General features: G+C 39.1%; 1 protein-coding gene across 4 annotated transcripts in view; it reads right to left on the minus strand.

The window, feature by feature from the left end:
- The window catches only part of CCDC150 (coiled-coil domain containing 150), a 94,220-nt gene extending 87,466 nt beyond the window's left edge, over nucleotides 1-6,754 (minus strand). For 3 of the 4 annotated variants that reach the window (XM_074399327.1, XM_074399325.1, XM_074399329.1), the window contains exons 1-2: nucleotides 6,628-6,754; nucleotides 1,736-1,899 (exon numbers count right to left, since the gene is read on the minus strand). In XM_074399327.1, the coding sequence (XP_074255428.1) occupies nucleotides 1,736-1,899; nucleotides 6,628-6,663 (200 nt within the window). In that variant the 5' untranslated portion in view covers nucleotides 6,664-6,754. The remainder of the gene's footprint in view (nucleotides 1-1,735; nucleotides 1,900-6,627) is intronic. The other variant, XM_074399326.1, reaches the window with a different exon arrangement.
- Nucleotides 6,755-22,121: the final 15,367 nt, after the last annotated feature.

Genomic DNA, 22,121 nt, shown 5'->3' on the forward strand with positions numbered 1-22,121 from the left:
CATGACCAGAAAACTTCACATCTGTTAGAATGGCTATTATCAAAAAGATAAAAGATAACAAGCTGGCAAGGGTATTGAGAAAAGGGAACTGTACATAGTTGTACATAGTTGATGGGAACATAAATTAGTATAACCATTTTGGAAAACAGTATGGAGGTTCCTCAAAAAACTAAAAGCAGAACTGCCATATGATCCAGTAATCCCACTTCTGGGTACATATCCTAAGGAACTGAAACCAGTATGTTAAAGGGATATCTGCACTCCCATGTTGACTGTAACACTATTCACAATAGCCAAGGTATAGACACAACATAAATCCCCATCAACAGATGAATGGATGAAGAAAATGTGGTACCCTGCATCTATAAACAATGAAAAACTACTCTGCCTTACAAAATGAGAAAGTTTTGTCATTTGTGACAACATGGATGAATTCGGAAGACATTATGCTAAGTGAAATAAACCAGGCATGAAAAAACAAATATGCATAATTTTGCTTATACATAAATCTTAAAAAGTCAAACTCATAGAGGTAGAATGGTAAAGGCTGTAGAACAGCAGTTATCAGAGGCTGGGTGGAAGTGAGGAGGTGGGCAGGGAAAGAAGAGATTATTCATCAGAATACAAAGCTCCAGTTTAAGAGGATATAAGTTCTAGCAATCCACTGCAAAGTACATGGACTATAATTAATAATAATGTATTGCATATTTCAAAATTGTTAAGAGTAATTTTAAATCTCTTTACCACAAATACATATGTGAGGTGATGGATATGTTAATTAGCCTGATTCAATCATTCTACAATGCATCCATGTATCATAAAATCACATTTTACCCCATAAATATGTACAATTATTTACCAATTAAAAATATACAAAAAGAAAAAAGAATGGATTCTTTCATTAACGAGCATTTATTAACCACTCCAAATTTAAATATAGAGATTGCTATTAGGTAAACATCAGACCAATGTGGAATAAATGAGGGCCACTGACTTTTTAATGAAGTCATAATAAATATTCCTATTGTGTTACCAACATACTCAACATTTGTACCAAATTTAATATTTAACTGCTAAAGAGTTATTCCATGGGTGCTAGAATACCAACTATACTAATTTCTTATCTTTCCTGAATGAGAGACACTCAGGAAATATATACATAATTAAAAAAAAAAAATCACACCAGTAAATTCTAAATTGGCTGCTTAAGCCCACAGATTCTGCAAGCCATTGATAATCCAACTTTTAATAACTTGTTTAGAAGCACTAGGGTGAAAACAATTTTTTTATCTCATTCTAAATCATAAAATTTTTAAAGACTTCAAAAACCTCTTTTAATTTACAATACGGGAGAAGAAAATGACCAAATTAATGTCATGAAGCAACATTTTAGCTTTTAACCTTAATATGTCTTTTTATTTTAAAACAAGAATGAATCATTTATTACATGAAAAATTACATATTTGTTTTTAGTCAAGTGAACAGAATACCAAAGTTTGTACACTGAATTAACACACTTTAAATATCTGTTTAGGGGAAAAGTGATAGTAGCTCTAGCTCGATCACAGAATGACAACTCTTCATTTCGCAAATGTTTTCTAAGTAATGCTCAAATGAAAATTATTTCTCAGTTGTTTTGCAAATATCCCTCTCATCTGCCAAACTACTGTGACTTAATAGGCAATGAAGCAAAATTCTTCAACCTACAGAGATCTAGTTCATTTTTCTTTGTTACCTTTCTTCACGAAAGTCCAACATTATTAGGTCATCCCTCAGTGAGCTGGTTTGTTCCTCAACTATTCTCATCCTCTGCTGAAGTACAGTGAATGTTTCAGAAGCTGTGGCATTGATGTGGGTTGGAGAAAGGACAGGTCTGGACACTGTAGTTTCCATATGTACCTAAGAATACAGACACAATATTAGTGTTGTATGTCCTATTATTGCTCAAAAATAATCACTGCCATTCCTGTGTTAGGATTATGTATCACTGTCCTGTTGAACTCAGGAATGGTCATGTTTCCTGCTTTGGCCAATTAAATGTAGGTGGAAGTTAGAAGAGCCAGCTTGTTCACCATCTCTCTCTTTCCCCTCCTCTATGAGAAGAGAAACATTCACGGTAGGACTTTCTCCATGCACTAGGGTCCCAAGGTGACAATGACATCAAACAGACCCACAACCCATTCATGATATACAGAGTAGATATCCTGACATACAATACACCTATGTTGTTGTAAGCTGCTACGATTGTTGAATAGTTTATTTCATAATTTAGCCTATCTTATTTGTCACTATTAGTCACACACAAGGACCTAGGACTTGCTGAGGGAATGGCTTTTGTTACTAGCCATTTTCATCATAATATTGTTACCATCCAACCTTCTGGAAAAACATACACTTGGACTTCTGTACAGCTGTCATAAAATAAATGATCTGCCAACTATATATACTATATATACTAAATTGAAGCAGCAATTTTAGAAAATAATATGTAACTTTAACTTAAAGCATGAGCAAAGACTTTTTTTATTTTCCTGGCTAATTTTTTTTTAATTAAATTGCATTTTAGGTTTTGGGGTACATGTGATGAACATGCAAGATTGTTGCGTAAGTACACAGACGGCAGTGTGATTTGCTACCTTCTTCCCCATCACCTATATCTGGCATTTCTCCCCATGCTATCTCTCCCCAACTCCCCACCCCCCGCTGTCCCTCCTCTAATTTCCCGCAACAGACCCCAGTGTGTAGTGCTCCCCTCCCTGTGCCCATGTGTTCTCATTGTTAAACACCCGCCTATGAGTGAGAACACGCGGTGTTTGATTTTCTGCTCTTATGTCAGTTTGCTCAGAATGATGATTTCCAGGTTCATCCATGTCCCTACAAAGGACACGAACTCATCATTTTTGATGGCTGCATAATATTCCATGGTGTATATGTGCCACATTTTCCCTGTCCAGTCTATCATCACTGGGCATTTGGGTTGGTTCCAGGTCTGAGCAAAGACCTTTCTACGGCTATTGACATCAAATTTCCACAGATCCTTCCCCAAAACCCAATGAAAATAAATAAGAATAGTGAGAATACTCTTTCAAGACATTAGTGACAGAAGCAGAATTAGTTTATACGTGGTCCCAATGTATAAATGAACCATGTTCAATGACAAGGTAATTGGTGAAAACTTTAAAAACATTTTCTTGCAACTCCATCCTGTACAGACATTTCTATACCAATCATGCTATAAATCTTAGCCATCTCTAGCATTAGTGTTCCTATGGGAATGTGTTCACAAGGGGCCAATCAGGGACATCAGGAGTATACCTTTCTACCCGTTTGCTATATAATCAGGTATCTCCCTTACCCTCACCTTCCTGGAAGTGAAAGGGGGGTCCACCTCATGTTCAAGTTGCTGAAGGTGGTCCCAGGACCCACGGCAGGAATTCACAAACTGGAGGACTGGTGGCAGGAGTAAAGGGAACAAGAAACATGGTGGGGGCTATGGAAAGACTGAGTTTCTCGCTACAATGAGCTATAAGTGTGCCACTGCACTCCAGCCTGGGTGACAAAGTAAGACCTTGTCTCTAAAAAAATAAAAATAAAACAAATCTGGCTGGGTTCGGTGGCTCAAGCCTATAATCCCAGCACTTTGTAAGGCCGAGGCGGGCAGATCACGAGGTCAGGAGCTCGAGACCAGCCCAGCCAACATAGTGAAACACTATCTTCATTAAAAATACAAAAAATTAGCCAGGCATAGTGGTGGTCACTTGTAATCCCAGCTACTCAGGAGACTGAAACAGGAGAATCACTTGAACCCAGGAGGCAGAGGTTGCAGTGAGCCAAGATCACGCCATTGCACTCCAGCCCCAGCAACAGTGCGAGACTCAGTCTCAAAAAAAAAAAAAAACCAAAACAAACAAACCAAAAAAACCAAAAAACAAGTCTCAGGGTTAGCTGAAAACCTTTCCTCCCAACCACCACCTCCACCCGCTACCACAGGAAAAAAACAAAAACAAAAACTAAACAGTGCCAAGGTCAGGAGAGTCCCTGGAAGCAAGGGAGCAGTGATGACTGAGTAGCAAGAGGACAGCCTTAAAGCCACCAGGCAGAGTCCCCAAGTATCTGGGAGGCTGTTAAAGTAGAGATAAGAACTTCAATCCAGTAAATGAATCTACCAAGTTGGGGCTTAAAATTTGGAAGAGATTCTCATTTTCACTGCAGTTACTCACACCCTTGCCTGTCCTCCCCATCTGGTAGGCCCAAAACAGGAATAGCAGAAATTCCACCCATCCCCATACATACATACATACACACACACACACACACACACACACACACACACACATATATATACACATACATACATACATACACACACTCTCTCTGTCTCTCTCTCTCTCTCTCTCTCTCTCTGTTGGCCACTTGGCAGATCCTCATAAGTCACAGTTCTATAGCTCATAATCTAAGAAGCACGGTCTTACATGAAAAGAAACTACCTCTAATGGCTGACATTCTAGCAGAGACAACAGCTTTAACAAATCTGTGCTTTGTTGTGTTTCAAAAGAAGCAAATATTGACTGCTGCCTTGAACCTCAGTCCGATGAATGCTTAATAGTAACAGTACTAAAAAAAACTAAGATAAAAACTTATTTTTAAAAAAGTTCATTCATAACTAATTTCTATGCAATATCAAAATCAAACTAACAGAATTCTGTCTTAATATTTAGGGAGAATATTTCCAAAGAGCTTCTAGGCAGGTAACCTTATGGAAAGCATGGCCAAAAAAAGAGACCAATGTCACAAGTAAAATACTAGGATAAGCCAGATGACTTTGAAAACACTTGCTTCTGTGGACACAGACTCCATTCCTACACCTGGCAATAGGTGCACACTGGCAAAAGCATATACAAGTATATGCAGTTGGTTCCAAAATAACAGTCCAGGGAATCAGTGTTGTTTATCACAACCACCGGAAAATAATTTGGTAACAATGTCTTCATTCACTCACACATCTAACAAATATTTCCTCAACATTTACCATGAACCAGATACTATTATAGGCAATGGGGAGGGATGAGGGGCGGGGTCGAGCAGTGCCAACAAAACTCCCTGCTTTCATGGAGCTTATATTCCAGTTGAAGACGACGGACAGTAAATAAAATACATAGTTTGTTTGTGATAAGTGCAAAAGAGAAAAATGAAATAGGAAAGAGCACGGGATGGAGGCTGCAGGGTAGGTTTTCATTTTAAACAGGGCTGTCTAAGAAAGCCGCATGACATTTGAGCAAAGACCTGCTATATAGATATCAGAGTACAGAAAGTTCCAGAAGATGCAAACAGCAAGTGCAAAGGCCTGAAGTTAGAAGGTCTGATGAATCCACACACAATAAAGAGGTGGGTTTGGCTGGAGAGGAAGGAGTAACACAGAGAATATGAAGAGATGAGGTCAGAAGGTAACAATAAAAAGAGAATACACAGGGCCTTGAAGGTCATTGTAAAAGTCTGGCTTTTGCTCTCAGTGATTCTCAGGGCCACCGGAGGTCTCTAGCTGAAGAGTGCTGTCTAACTTTCCTTTTAACTAGATCACTTTGACTCCCTTCCACTCCACATGGTGGAAGAAGAGAAGCAGAGATGCTGCTGGCCAGAACCAGGGTGACAGCAGTGGTATTCCTATTTTAAGAAGTGGTTAGTGGCTAGATGTACTTGAAAGATAGCTTTTGCTGATGGATTAGATATGAGATATGAGGGAAAGGAACAAGCCAAGATTAAAATAAGTTTTTTGGCCTGGATGGTGGTATCATTGAGACAATGGAAACTTACTAAGGAAGAACCTGTTTTGTGGAAAAGATAAGAGAGTAGTTTATAAATTGTCAAATTTAAAGCATGAAAGATACCCAATACACGACTGAATTTGTGGATCTGAAGTTTGAGGATGAGGTGTGGAATGGAGATATAAATTCTTAAGAGCTCAATAAAACCTTAAGGCGGGATAACAGAGAACAGAAAGGATTAAAGGACCTACTCCCGAGCACGCCAAGATTAACAAATTCGAAGCACGTGTGGGGGGCGTTTACGACGGATTAATACAAACTTCTCCAAAGTGGGGTCAAGATAGATATTTTTCTACCTTTAGAGCCTAGCACAGTGCCTGGGAAATTATGGGAGGTAAATAAACAGGAGATGCTTGGACAGGAATTTAACGAATGTCTATTCCGTTCTAGCAAAAGCGCCAGGTACTGCGGAAACCGTAAACAACAAGCGCAAATTCCTGACACCTATATTCTGGTAAGCAAGCCAGGGAGGATAACTAATGGCAAAAAAAATCAAACATTAACGCCGAAATAGCCTTCTCAGGAACCGATTAACCTCCAACTTAACATATAAATAAAGGTGGTATTGGGCGTATCTGGAGAACTCGGTGGCTATCTCCCACCCCTCAGCTGGAGCCAGGCCAATGCAAACTTCGCTCCTAAATGGCTTTCACCTGCATCCAACGCCGAAGCTCCTTAGGTCAGGGCCCTGAGGTCCAAGGAGCGAAACTGGACTCCGTCAGGACAGGAAAAGGGGGGCAGGGAGCCGTGCCTGTCACTATCTAAGCCGACGCCTCTCCCCCACGGGTCTCCGACCGCCGCTTACCCGCCCAGGGCCAGGCAGCCTCACCCCACAGTCCATCTGTGCGCCTGAGGCTCTGTACTGCTGCAGGCTGGCGGGTTTCCAGGGAACTAACACAGCGTTTTAAACCAACCCGCTCCTAGGCTCAGTAGCTCCCATACGCAGGCGCACCCGTGGCAGAGCATGCCGGGAACTGCAGTTTTCCCGGCCCAGGAAGGCCCTCTGCCCTGGGCTGCACCCACGCCGGCATCCGGCGGCGCGCAGGGAACGCGCAGCGCCGTGAACCGAATGACGACAGGCTCCATTGTGCTCGCGAGCGGCGCACGCCGGGATATGTAGTTTCCGGCCGCTGCCCTCCGGGAGGTCCTGAGCTATACACCTCACAGTGACTTATCTCTGCCTGCTGAACTTGCGGTGTTCGGCTAATCTTGGTAAACACATACCCTGCGGCAGAGTCCAAGTCTACACAGCGTTTTTACATGTAGGAGGACTAAAGGATCAAGTCATTTCCGAACGATAGGAAAATAACAGATTTTGTTAACAAGCACAAAAATTGGTTAAAAATTTAGTGCTTAAACATTCTCGTTACAGGAGAAACCAAGTCCTTCTTCGTCCTCGTCCATGATGACCACATGGAGGGTAAAACACAGAAATCTGCTTTCTGGTCTTTTGTCTCTTCAGCATAAATTATTTCTTGCCCTGTCGACGAGTTAATAGGTATTTGTAAATCTGTAGCTATGAAACGAAAAAGAGCATGAACTACCCTTCCTTTTTATGGTGGTTTGCTTTTTTGAGATAGCGTCTTGCTCTGTCGCCCAGGCTGGATTACAGTGGTGTATCTTGACTCACTGCCGCCTCGATTTCCCGAACTCAAGCGATCCTCTCATCTCAGCCTCCCCAGTAGCTGGGCCACAGGGGCGCGTCACTACGCCTGGCTAATTTTGGTACTTTTTCGTGGAGACGGGGTTATCACCGTATTGCTCAGGCTGGTCTCGAACCCCTGGGTTCAAGCGATCCGCCCACCTCGGCCTCCCAAACTGCTAGAATTACAGGCGTGCATCGACATGCCGGCGCTTCTGAGTTGTTTTGCTTTAAGAATGTGAATTCTCACTTAAGGGAAAGCCTTCCGTAATGCAAAGATGAGGCGGCTTTGCGTTTGGGTAGCTGGACAGAACACCTGTTATCCCTGCCAGTGCAATTAAAATGCAATTCTCTCCTTTCCCTGAGGGTGCAGCCAAGAATCACTTCAGCTCTCCCACACGCAATCAGATCTGAGATGAGATATCATTTACTTAGCCTGACTATTGATCTTGCTATTCTAATTCTTTCCATAGCGGAGCCTCAACGTGAGATGGAGAGACTGCCCATCAAACCACAGCCACATTCATCAAGCTGTGAGCCGATCCGTTGAAGGAGAAATGAGTACTACATAGATTATTCAGAGGAAGAGACCAAATAAAGCTTTTAATAGGAAATGGAAATGTATTTTAAAGCCTCCGTGCAAAGAGTCAATTATTTTCCTTATGTATGTTTTATCTTACAATGACCTCTGATTTATAGTGGAATTAAGAGACAAGTGATACATGCATGCATTCCAAAAATATCCACGTGCTTCTGTGTAATGAGAGTTTTCACCTCCTCAAATCTCCATATTAAGCAGCAGTCAAGGAACCAAACTGATTAGTGTTTTTCATTTGCTTTCCCCTATCCACCATCTGGCAAACCGTATAAGAACCTAAGCAATTACAAAGTTAGAGAAAAGGATCTGAAGTCTTCAATAAACTTGAAATCGGGGAGTACAATATTCCAACTTTGTCCTTTTTCAAATTTGCTTGGCTGTTTCTTTAACTTTCTGGTTGCTTTACCTTTCTCCCCAATCTTTTGAATCAACTTGTTGATACCTACAAAAATTCTGCTAGGATTTTGACTGAAATAATGCTGAACACATCGATTTTCTTGCTGATTTCCCTCTTGATTTTCAGTTGATAAATAATTCTCAGACAGTACCCCATTTACCAAACAAGATAATTTCATTCATGGAAATCCTAGATATTCCATGAGGACCACATTCTCTTTCACTACAATACCCTCCTAACTGGTTTTCTGTTACCCTTTCCCGAAAGTATCTTTCATAGGACTACCAGAAGATCTTTCAAAAACAAATAAATCTGATTACCTCCCACCATTGCTTTAAAGCATTTAATGGTTTCTCCATTGAACTTAAAGTTTTCCATTGAGCAGAATGCAGACCAAACTGCTGATAGCTTCAGCCAAATCCTCCAGCCTACTCTGCCCCTAGTGCCCCAGTGGAACTCTGAATTCAAGCCTGCTAGCGTAGAATGTCTTTGTGGGTGCAAGTTATGCTCACTCTGCCGGGCATTGCCTTCCTCTCATCAGTCTCTCAAGCTCAACAGAAACTTAGGCTCTTCTGTAAAGCCATTCTGTTCCCTCCCAAAGCACTTTGTAACTGTCAATGTATCTTATTTCCCCTTAGCTGAACTGTAAGCTACTTAAGGACAGGAATTTTGTTTTTTATTGTCAACACCAAGTACAATCCCTGACACACAGTAGGGGTTTGGAAAGTTTTTGTGAGGTGAGTGAATGAATAAATTTTGAATGCCTCTACCAGTAGAGGCTGTGTTTCATTCTCTACTTGTAGGCCAGGAAAAGGCCTACAAATAGAATATATGCTGCTGCTGATTGGCCACTGTAGTTACACAAATGGCAGTAAAGTCACCTGCAACTACTTCCCCTTGGAGTTGGAAATGTATTCTGTGGACAAAGAAATGTAAACAAAACAACCCAAAGTTTTCATATCTTGTTGGTACAATAAAAAATTAAGAATAGCAAATTCGCAAACTGGTTCCTTACCTTACATGGGCAATCCAGATATTTTGGTGAAGTATTGGTTCTGGGTGTAGAGACTAGGATTTGAAAGAGTCTCTGGCTTTTTAATGAACTGGTGAATCAACCCAAGGCTGAGAAAATAATTCTGTTAATTGAAGTGGCCAAGGGCAACAGTGTTTCTTACAAGGTCTCTGTCACTTAGCTCCAACGCAATTTTATAGTCAGGTAGAGTCTCACTTTGTTCCATTAACCAAACTTATGAATAAGGTCAAGGCTGTGATGAGTTGCTGCAGCTCTATTTTACATTTCCTAAGATTAAAGTATTCTTTTGTACTTTCTCATATTATCACACATGATTCTGACTATAACCTGTGGTGTAGTAGTTACATTCTCATTTTACTGATGAGGTAACTGACACTAGGGGAAGTTAAGTAACTTGCCTAAGGGCCATACAACCAATAAGTGACAGAATGGTTATTTGAAGTTGGCTCTGTCTCACTTCAAAGCCTGTGCATTTTGGTTAGACCCATCTCCTACTGCCAAGTGCTTCTCCTGCCTCAGCCTCAAGAGTAGCTGGGACTACAGGCACATGCCACCACACCCGGCTAATTTTTGTGTTTTTGGTAGAGATGGGGTTTCATCATGTTGGCCAGGATGGTCTCGATCTCTTGATCTCGTGATCCGCTTGCCTCAACCTCCCAAAGTGCTGGGATTACAGGCGTGATCCACCGTGCCCAGCCAATTTTTTTTTTTTAATAAGGAAAATTTCTATGTACTTATACGGGAAATTCCATAGGATATATATTAAGTTGAACAAGTAAGGTATTGTGTGACAACAGGGGTGATAAGAATTTTATGTTTGTATAAATAAGCACTGGGAGTACACACAAAAAAGTGTCTTTTGTTACCTGTGTAGATAATGTGACCATATATTTTTCATCCAAACAAAGATAATGTATCTCTCCACATATCTAAGGTCTTCTTTTATTTCTTTAGTGTCTCATAGTTTTCAACACATAGATAATATATATTTTTGTTAGATTTGTATCTAAGTTTTCCATTTTTTGTTAATAGTTTTTTAAAAATTTCAAATCTATTGTTTGTTGCTAGTATATAGAAATATAATTGACTTTTGTATTTTGATCTCTTATCCTATGACCTTGCTAAACTCCCTTACTAGTTTTAAGACTAGCTTTAGGACTTTTTTTGTGTGTATTATTTGGGATTTTTTTTACATAAACAATTCTGTCATCTGCAAGTAGAATTATTTTCCCCTTTCAATCTGAATGACTTTATTTTTCTTGGCTAAGACTTTTATATTATTGAATAGCAGTGGTGAAAGAAGGATGTCCTTATCTTCTTTCCATTAAGTATAATGTTAATCATAGGTTTTTATAGTTGTCTTTTATTATATCCAGGCAATTTCATTTCATTCCTAGTCTGCTGAGAGTTTTTATTGGAAAGAGATTTGAACTTGTCAAATGCTATTGAGATAATGATGGTTTTTTTCTTTAGTTTGCTAATTGGTAAATTACATTGGTTGAGTTTTCACAAATTGAACCAACCTTACATTATTGGGATAAGATCCACTTAATATTGTTTTTTCCTTTTTTTTTTTAATTTCTAGACCCAATTTTCTAATAATTTGTTGAGTATTTTGTGTCTATGTTTGTGGGGGATATTGGTCTTTCTTTTGCTTTCTTTTTTTTTTTTTTTGGAAAAAGAGTCTTACTCTGTCACCCAGGCTGGAGTGCCATGGTATGATCTCAGCTCAGTACAACCTCCGCCTCCTGGCCTCAAGCAATTCTTCTGCTTCAGCCTCAAAAGTAGCTGGGACTATAGGCATGCACCACCAAACTCTGCTAATTTTTGTATTTTTAGTAGGGAAAATGTTTCACCATGTTGGCCAGACTGGTCTCAAACTATGGGCCTCAAGTGATCTGCCTGCCTCAGCCTCCCAAAGTGCCAGAATTACAGGCAGGACCCACTGCACCCAGCCTGGTCTTTATTTTTCTTTCATTATAATGTTGTTATCTGGTTTTGGTATTAGGGTAATGCTAGCTTCATAAGATGCATGGGAAGTATTTCCTTCTCTTATATATTCAGAAAAAGATTGTATGGAATTGTGATTGTTTCTTCCTTAAATGTTTTCTAGAATTTTGCAGTAAAATATATGAGCAGGGAGTTTTCTTTATTGAAAAGTTTTTAACTACAAATTCAATTTCTTTAATAGTTGTAGAACTATATGGGTTTTGTGTGTATGAGAGAGAGTTTAGGTAGCTCGTGTATTTTATTGTGTTAAGGTATGTTTTTGCTGTAGCTAATTGGTGAGAGTTTTTATTACAAAAGGATGTTCAATTTTGTCAAATGTTTTTTCTGCATCTATTGAAATGATCACATACGGTTTTTATCCTTCATTTTGTTAATGTGTCATGTCACATTTATAGATCTGTATATGTTGAACCATCCTTGCACAGGAGGAATAAATCTACTTGACTATGACATATGATCCTTTTAGTGTGCTGTTGACTTTGGTTTGCTAGTACTTTATCGAGGATTTTTGCATCTATGTTAATCATTTGAATGTATAACCTATTTAAAAATAAGATAAATGCATTATTCAAATATCTGGCATAGTTTCTCTCATGTAAAAAGTTCTCAATGTAAGCTTGTTGAATAAATGAATGAATGAAGCAATCTGTTAGCATTGTGATTACCTGGGCTTCATTGAAGAAAATGGAGGTAATCATTATATATCCAAATCTGAAAGTCTATAACATATGTAGCAGAAATGAATGATTGATTTGTTCTGCATTCCTAAACTGTGGGTTTGGTAACAAAGTATTATCAACACAGATTTTGTTTTTTTGTTGTTATTATTTATATACTTCTCTGCCTGTTTTCCAATTCATTTGAGGCATCATGCATACAAAGAAAGAGCAAACTGCAACTTGCTGTAAAAAATCAAGATGAAAGAAAAGGAAACTCCAGATTCTCTGTAGAGGTTGTCATTGGGAGTCTCCCTACTCTGATCCTTTTCCTCAAAATCTGTGTTCCATTTACATGGTGACTGTGAGAATTTTCATTTTCATATATGTTCTAAACATATGTCTGCAACACAGCCACTATCTCTTCCACACAATTTTTGCACAAGAAAACCTACACAATAATAGGAAAACTGATTGGAAATAAAATTTATATAGTCATTATTTAGGATTCAATGTCTGGGTGAAATGTAACTGCAGTCAGAACTTTCATTTGTTCCTGAGACCTAGCTGCATTTTTGGACATTTAGTATGTCTTTGAGTTCCAGAAGCCAATAAATCAGATGAATAGAATACAGTTGTTTTAATTTATGGAATGAAAAAGGCTATAACACTATTCCTTCTGTAGATTTGGGGGAAAATGATGTCTTTCTCAGAAACGTATGAAAAACATGGGCATATACATATATATCTTAAAGAACTGATGTGATAAATTAAATGCAAGTAATACATTCAGATAAATACAGTTGTTTCTTTGTAACCATGGAGGATTCATTCCAGGACTCCTGTAGATAAAAAAATCTGGGAATGCTTGAATCCCCTACATGAAATGGCATAGTATTTACATGTAATCTATGCAATCCTCTCCTATAATTTAAATTATCTTTAAATTGTTTATAATATCTAGTACAATGCCTACACATCACTTCACTTATGTGGATGCAATGTAGTATGCGGTGCACCACAATTTAAGTTTTGTTTTTATAGAACTTTTTTTTTGAGACAGGGTCATTCTCTACTGCAGTGGCTCAGTCATGGATCACTGCAGCTTCAACAACCTCCTGGGCTCAAGCAATCTTCCCACCTCAGCCTCCCAAGTAACTGGAACTACAGGTGCACACCACTACCCCTGGTTAATTTTAGAAACGAGGTTTCACCAAATTGCCAAGACTGGTCTCAAACTTCTCAGCTCAAGTGATCCACCCACCTTGGCTTCCCAAAGGGCTGGTATTACAGGCATAAGCCACTGCACTAGGCTTTGTGGAGCTTTTTTCTATTTTTTTTTTCTCCTAATATTTTTGGGCCCGGCGCGGTGGCTCAAGCCTGTAATCCCAGAACTTTGGGAGGCTGAGGCGGGTGGATCACGAGGTCAAGAGATCAAGACCATCCTGGTCAACATGGTGAAACCTCGTCTCTACTAAAAATACAAAAAATTAGCTTGGCATGGTGGCACGTGCCTGTAATCGCAGCTACTCAGGAGGCTGAGGCAGGAGAATTGCCTGAACCCAGGAGGCGGAGGTTGCGGTGAGCCGAGATCGCGCCATTGTACTCCAGCCTGGGTAACAAGAGCGAAACTCCATCACAAAATAAATAAATAAATAAAATATTTTTGATCCATGGTTGGTTGAATCCATGGATGGGAAAGCCATGGATATGGAGGGCTGACTATATTCCTGAAAAGAATAAGAATGCTCCTGGTTATAGTAATTAAAGATTAACATAGCCCTCCAAAAAAACACAAAGCAGCCAGCCTGGTGGCTCATGCCTATAATCCCAGAATTCTGGGAGGCTGAGGAGAGAGAATCGCATCGCTTGAGGCCAAGAGTTTTGAGGGTACAGTGAGCTATGATTGTGCCACTGCACTCCAGCCTGGGTGACAGAGTGTGACACTGTCCCTAAAAGTTATTATTACAACAAGAAAATGTCTCAACAAAGATGTAGAGAATTTCAGGTGGGTGACAAAAGTGGAACTCAAAATGACATTTTCCCAAGACACTGAATTCCAAACAATTGATTTATAAATCCTATTTCTCAGGATTTTTTTTCCTTTATTGGAAAGGTGCTCTGATTCCTTTCTAGTTATTAATGGTATTTTGATACAGATGACACCTTATTGTTACAACAGTGGTAACCCCCTACAAAATACAAAAACATATATTCCACTGAAAGAATTAAAATTGAGCTCAAGGTATTACTCGAATATCTTGGTGAGACAATTATCAGATGGTAAAAGGCTAAATTTTTATAAAACTTTCTTCGGTATGATTATATTACAAAGTAGAATTGTTTCTCCTCTGGCCCTCAACAAAGAGTAAAATCCATATTCACATTACTTCCTTTGCTTCTTCCTCATAATGATCGGTAGAGAAGACTCATCAAGGTAGTACATTAATCAAACATATTGACAAAAAATCAAATTTCTACATTAGCCCTGAAGTGCATATTGTCTTTAGAACTGTTGACAGCTTGGCTGCTTTCATTTTATACTCCCGTACACTCTCTTCCTGGAAAGCATTCTGGCTTCTATAAACAACTGTTCATGGAAAACATTCTCTCTAGTTACAGTGCTACCAAGATACAATTTTTTCCTTATATGAATGGAACAGCTTAATAAATTCAAAAGGGCTACTGTTTTAAATGCTAATGAAAAAAATCAACCAATATGCCTGGCTCTACTATTCATTTGCTGTGTGATATTGGGTAAGTTCCTTACACTGTCTGTGTTTTAGTTTCCATATTTGTAAAGTAGAGAGTATTAAGGAAGTTAATAAATACCATTAGGAGACAATTGTCTTTAGGTCTTTTACATTTCTACAAGACTTATTAAAAAAGGCACTGCATACCCTTTATTTTGGACTATCTTTTCAAGAATAGTTGCATAGGGAACAGCCTTGGAAAATGGAGACAATGTCTTCTTCTGAAGTGAAGGGCAGTCTTGCTTACCATCAATTATTAAAAATGTGGATTCCCTAAACTCAGGGATCATCCACTGAAATGCAACCCACTACATGTACAAGTACCCATCTGGATTGATATGTGATGTCCCTCTGGTACTTTGAGGCAGGAGCAACTAATACAAACATGCTGATGATCATGTTGCTTGCTGTATTATGAATAACAAAGTCCTTCATCTCTGACCCAGGAGTTTCAGGTCTCTGCTAGCGTCTGTGAAACTGTGGCAAAATAACTTCTTAGCTTGCAAGTAAGGATGACTCTCGGACCCTTTACAGTTCTTGACACATAAAAGATTAAGAGTCTAGAATATGGCTGGGCATGGTGGCTCATGCCTGTAGTCCCAACATTTTGGGAAGCTGAGGCAGGTGGATCACCTGAGGTCAGGAGCTTGAGCCCAGCCTGGCCAATATGGTGAAACCCCATCTCTACTTAAAAAAAAAATGCAAAAATTAGCTGGCACAGTGGTGCATGCCTGTAATGCCAGCTACCCAGGAGGCTGAGGCAGGAGAATCACTTGAACCCAGGAGGCAGAGGTTGCAGTGAGCCAAGATCATGCCACTGTACTCCAGCCTGGGTGATAGGGTGAGACTCCATCTCAAAAAAAAAAAAAAAAAAAAAAAATCTAGAATATAGGAAATGCTTAACAAACATTAACATTATTAATATTTATTACTATCAACATTATGTGGCTTCCAAAATACTAAGCTCTCATCCAGCAATTATATTTCTGGGTACTTATCTGGCTTAGAATTACAAGGTAATTTTTTTTTGAGATGGGGTTTTGCTCTGTCACCCAAGATGGAGTGCAGCAGTGTAATCATAGCTCACTGCAGCCTAACCTTCCAGGCTCAAGTGATCCTCCCACCTCAACCTCCTGAGTAGCTAGAACTACAAGCACAGCCACTGCGTATGGCCACAAGATATGTTTAAAAGGATGGATAGTAATTGCAAAATTGTTTATGACAACAAAAAATTATAATCAGCCTAAATGAATATTCTAAAATGCTTTATATTACGTTCTTATAGAACCTTCTGTATTTTTTTTTTTTTTTTTTTTTTTTTTTTTTTTTTTTTGAGATGGAGTTTCACTCTTGTTGCCCAGGCTGGAGTGCAATGGTGCAATCTCGGCTCACCACAACTTTCACCTCCCAGGTTCAAGTGATTCTCCTGCATCAGCCTCCTGAATAACTGGGATTATAGACATGCACCACCACGCCTGGCTAATTTTGTATTTGCAGTAGAGACAAGATTTCTCCATGTTGGTCAGTCTAGTCTCGAACTCCTGACCTCAGATGACCCATGCACCTTGGCTTCTCAAAATGCTGGGATTAAAAATGTGAGCCACCATGCCTAGCCAAAATATAATTCTTATATTGCCACAGTAATACTGCCTAACAAAACCAGTCTAAAACTCAGTGTCACACATAATTAGCATTTGTTCTCACATACTGCCTATGAGTTATCTGGGACAGCTCTGCTCCATGTGTCCCTTTCTGGGGCCCAGGCATATGGGACCTCACTACCTTGCGTATGCTTTTCTTGGCCATGATAGAAAACAAGATGACAAGTCTAACGGCACAAGCACATTTGAAACCTCTGCTTGTGTCACATAATAACATCCCAATGGTTGAAGCAAGCAACATAACTGAGCCCAAAGTCAAGGCAGAGAAAATCACATTGAGGCCACCCAGGGCAAGGGTGTTGGATATACTACAGAATAGTAAAGAATTAGAATCAATAATTCAATCTACCATACTCATTAACAGAAAAGCAGTTGAGTAATAATAGTATAGCCAAACTAGACAGCTATCAGAAAGACTGAGTACATCTGAATGCTCTAAAATGGAAAATGTTCACAATGCATCACTGAATGAAAGAAGCAAGTTGTAAAATATCTATAAGATGATCCTATTTTTATTTTTTAAATGTATTTACACATATTTATTTTATATGCATAGTAAAGAGATAAATATGCATAGTGTTAACAGTATTTATCTGTCGGGGTTGGAGTTGGGAGATGAAGAAATAACTTTCATTTTATACTTTTAGGTACTTTTGTATTGTTGGAAAAATGTTTTATATGCATGTATTACTTTTGTGATAAAAAAACTAATATAAGTAGAACAAACAAATAATAAAAGAAAATGAATGACAGCAAATATTTTTATTTTCCAGGTATTTTCTAGTTGATGATACATTTTCCATCCTCTTTTCCCAGCACACAAAATAATAAAATAACAAATCTAATATCTGGACATTGTAGATTTGAGATCCTGCCCCTGTGAAACGTCATTCTACTTCAGAAATGATCTACTTTATTCCTCATAATCACCCTTAGAATTGTGGGGTACATCTTAATTCTATTAGGTATCTTCAGAAGCAGAGCATTTCTAAGAGTATTTGAAGATTTTCTGAGTTCCTTGACAGTTATTTCAAATATAGTATTTTTCTATTTTAAAAATTCCGTTTTATTATTTTTAATAGTTTCTATTTCTTAGTTGAAAACATCTGTTTTTCCATTCATTTCAAGAGTGTTTGCCTTTACCTTGTGGAGTATGGTTATAATAGCTGATTTGGAGTCTTCATATGATGTTTCCAACATCTAGATCAGGAGTTGGCAAGCCACAGCCTATGTGTCAGATCCAAACTGCTGCCTGTTTTTGTATGGCCCATGAACAAAAAAATTGTTTTGTTTTCAGTTTTAAATGGTTTGGGAGAAAATCAAAGAAAGACTAATATTTTGTGACACATAAAAATTATATGAAATTCAAATTCTGGTTTCCATAATACAATTTTATTGGAACATAGCCATGCTTATTTATTTATGTGTTGTCTGTGACTTTTTTTGTCTTAAACGACAGAGTTGAGTTATTGTGATGGAGACCATTTGGCCCACATGCCCTAAAATATCCTTCCATCCAGCTGTTTACAGAAAAAGCTTTCTCCTGATCTGGGTTAGCTCAGGTTTTGCAACTGTTGATTGTCTTGTCCCCTAATAATTGGTCACTTTTTCCTGGTCCTTTGTATGTTGAGTAATTTTGGATTGTATACTGGACATTTTGAGTATTATCTAATGACTACAGAACCTGTCAAAATCCTCTAGAATGTTGCTTACTTATTGTTTTAACAAACAATCAACCAAATTACCTCAATCTCTATTTCAATTTCTGTGGGAAATAATTCCAATGTAATTTTAGTTTTCAAAGGCTTCACTATACTGCTATACATCTTTTTCATGTACTCTCAGCTCAGGGGTGAGCTTGGAACTTGTGTTGGTTTATACTCAGAATTAAGGGATTTTCTTCTCCAGCTCTCTCCTCTATATTTTCCACCTTCTCTACAATTTCTGAAGGCCCCTCCTTCCAGTCCTCTGGTTAGAAGGCTGGGATTTCTCTTATAATTATAGATGCCCATGCTGATGCATCATTACACACAATTAGAGTTGCTCTTAAGTCAACACCAGCAGAGAGAAGAGGAGCAGAGAAGGAAAACTTACCCCAGTACTAGTTAGTCACTAAGTGTTGACTCCTTTCCACAATCCATCTGCTACTGTTTTCCAGAGTCTTGAGGTAGCTACTTTTTGTGTATTGTTCAGAGTTTTTATTTGCATAAGATTTTGACTCCTGCCAATAATTAAAAGGTTGAAAATTCCAGAAAATGAGCACATCCTAAACAATGTCTTGATAATCCTTATATCACTATTTGGGAATAATTTAGCTCTAAAATCTTGGTCTTCTTGGGATTAAGCATATGCAAAAGGCAATATCATGGTGGATTTACCCAGGACCATCAATTCTCATGACTCCTGAGGTTCTTTACTAGTAAGAGTAGGTCAATGAATTCCTATGATAAAACCAAGTTGACCTAAGTAAAGAGGTTTATAGCCTATCAGAAAATGTAAGTGTACTCAAAGTATTTATTCTGTTAGATTTAATACAAGAAATTAAATGGTCACTGAGGCCAGAACTCTTGTTTTCAAGTGACAGGAAGAAGAGAAGAATAAAATAATTATTTTGCAAGTCCAGAAGTGAGGTTAGGGTGGTAGAAAGACTAATGGATCCCCAAAGATATCCATATCCTAATTCTCAGAATCTGTGATATGAGGAATATGTTTTCTTCATGGCCAAAGGGGCTTTGCTGATTAATATAAAAATCTTGAGATGCAGAGATTATCCTCTGTTATCAGGTCTAAATATAATAAAAGGGTCTTTATAACAGAAAAAAAAAAGAAAGAGGGAGGCAGGAGTGTTAGAACCACAGGAGTTACGATGATGGAAGCAGAAGTCAGGGAGATGGAGAGAGAGAAAGAGAAATTTGGAGATGCCGTACTGCTGACTTTGAAGATAGAGGAAGTGGCAAGGAGCCAAATAATGCAGATACCTCTATAATCTATAAAACTTAAAGAGCCAAATTCTCCTCTAGAATCTCCAGAAGGACCAAGCCCTGTTAACGACTTTCACCTCTCTTCAGCCCTGTGTCTCTAGAGTTAAATGGGGCTTTACCCTTTGGAGCCATTTAGGGAAACATCAGAGGAAGATGTTAGCTTGGGTTAACTGCCTAACCATTGAATCAATGATCTGAATAAACGGAAGAGAACATAATTATAAGCCAGAACCACCTGAGTTACTTGCAGTCCCCCCTTGACTAGGGGGAAGGTAACGTAATTGCAGTTACACTAGAAACACATGGAAAAAGTAGCAAGTTTTCGAAAGGAGAGAGGGGTGCTGATCAGCCAAAGAGAAGAAATCTTCATCATAGTTGGTCCTTTCACTGATGAGACCCAGCAAGGCCATAGCAAGAACAATGTCAACACATATCCCCACATTTCCATTTTGATTACCAACTTACCGTACCATTTTTAAGACCACAATCTGTCTCCTCTTCTATCAGCACATCTGCACTCACTCATCCACTTTACTAGCTATATCAGTTAATATTAGATTTTGCTTTGAGTGACAGTAAATGCAAAATAATGATAGCTTGAGGTATGTGTCTGTGGTAGGAGGGGGACAACTCAATGAGGCACACTTTGTTAGATCTTCTCCCTTTTCTGTTTCACTTTCTCCGCCCCCTTATTTCAGCTGCCTGGGATCATCTCCTAAACAAACAACTTGCATTTCTCTACATAAATGAAATCTAGAGGTAGGTAGCTCAGGGCTGGCAGATGCTCTGCAGTGCCAGGGCCCCAGAGATTTCCCATCTTGCTGTTTGCCATCCTTAACAAGTTATTTCAACTTCAGGGTCCAAGATGGCTCCTGAGGCTCTAGCCATCATGTCTCTATTCCAGAAGGCAGAAAAGAAGACATACGGAAGAACCTATCTCTTTCCTAAGGATATTTCCTGAAAGTTGGATATATTCCATTGATCAGAATACAGCCACAGGTAGCTGTGAGACAGGACAGAAAACGGAGGTATGTTAGTGACAGTGAGCCCACAATCAGCTTCTGTTACTGAGAAAGAAATGGGAAATACATATTGGGAATAGCCAGTGGCATTACCCATTTCATCTCCTATATTCTTTAGGACGTTGAATCATGATCGCCTCTACAATTTACCTAATCAATCAGTCTACTTCTGGTCACATATAAAAATCATCTTCTGGACTTCATAATCTGTTGCTTCTGATGCTGTCATCATGAACACTTAGACATTCTGATGGGTGTGTCAGGCCTAAACTTGGACTGCTGGCTCTTCCCTCTCTCCATCTAGGCTTGATTTCTACCATATTGTGTTTTGTGGTTATTAATTGGTGTAAGGTAGAGAGCTGTAAAAATGTAAGAACTCAAAGTTAATATCTATTTCCAAGGATTCTGTTGTCTTTGTATGTCTACTGACCTTCTTTTGCCTCCCGCAGTGTTGTCTTCAATCTCTGGTTTCACACCATCCTCACCTCACCACCCTCCTCTTCCTCCAGTGCCTCCAGCAGGTCCAGGGAGGGAGACAGCGCTAATAGCATCTGTGAAAAGTACATGATTCTCTCACCCGGAAGGCCCAGCAAACACTTTCTGACATGTTATTGGCTCTGGGTAATAGCTTCAAAAAATTACTGACTGGGAGAATTTTGCCCCCTTATTATTTTATTTTATTTTTGCAATGGGTTCTCACTCTGTTGTCAAGGCTGGAAGGCAGGGGAGTGATTTTAGCTCACTGCAGCCTAGAACTCCTGGGCTCCAGTGATCCTCCTGCCTCAACCTCCCAAGTGGTTGAGGCTACAGGTACGCACCACCAAACCCAGTTTACCTCTTTAATTATTATCTTCTCTTTAGAATATAGCCCTGGCTTTTGATCTTCTGTTTATAGATATGCCTAGACAGCCATTTGTTGGAGGAGGAGGGAGTGTGTGGAAAAGAGTACATAAAAATAAAACAAAAACCATTAATTGACGCTGGTTATCAAGCCACCAGCCTGAAAGAAGTGGGGAAAGTAACTGAACTAGAGGGAAAAACAATCCAGCTCTGTCAACTTTCTAGCTGTGTGACTTTGGGAAGTCACAATCTGAGACTCAATTGCTTTATTTGCAATATAAAGGTGTGATAGTTACAATAATAACTAAGAAAACCTCAGTGATTGCTTTTAATTTGTAACATAAAGAATTTTCAAAACCACGTTCACTTCTTCTATCTGTCTATCTTTAGGGACTGTAATCGGATGCTGAACTTCAGTACTTTCCCTGCAGTAACCATCTGGGAGGCACTATTGACCTCTATCTTGCAGGGTCCTGGTGGCTTTAAAAATTTTTGTCTTCATTCTTTCACCTTTCTGTAGCATGTAATACCATTGACCATCCTTGTTCTTTTGGGCACTCTGTGTTTACTTGTCTCAGTGCAGAGCCCTCTGCATCAAGCACAGATAGACTCCCAACCTCAAAACTGAGCTGAAGCTAGGCTGTCCAGTCTAACAAATTTAATGAGTCTTAGGACAGATGGAAGCACAAGGCAAGTAACTGGCTAC

The sequence above is a fragment of the Saimiri boliviensis genome, chromosome 5, assembly GCF_048565385.1.
Source record: "Saimiri boliviensis isolate mSaiBol1 chromosome 5, mSaiBol1.pri, whole genome shotgun sequence".
In the NCBI taxonomy this organism is placed as follows: Eukaryota; Metazoa; Chordata; class Mammalia; order Primates; family Cebidae; genus Saimiri; species Saimiri boliviensis.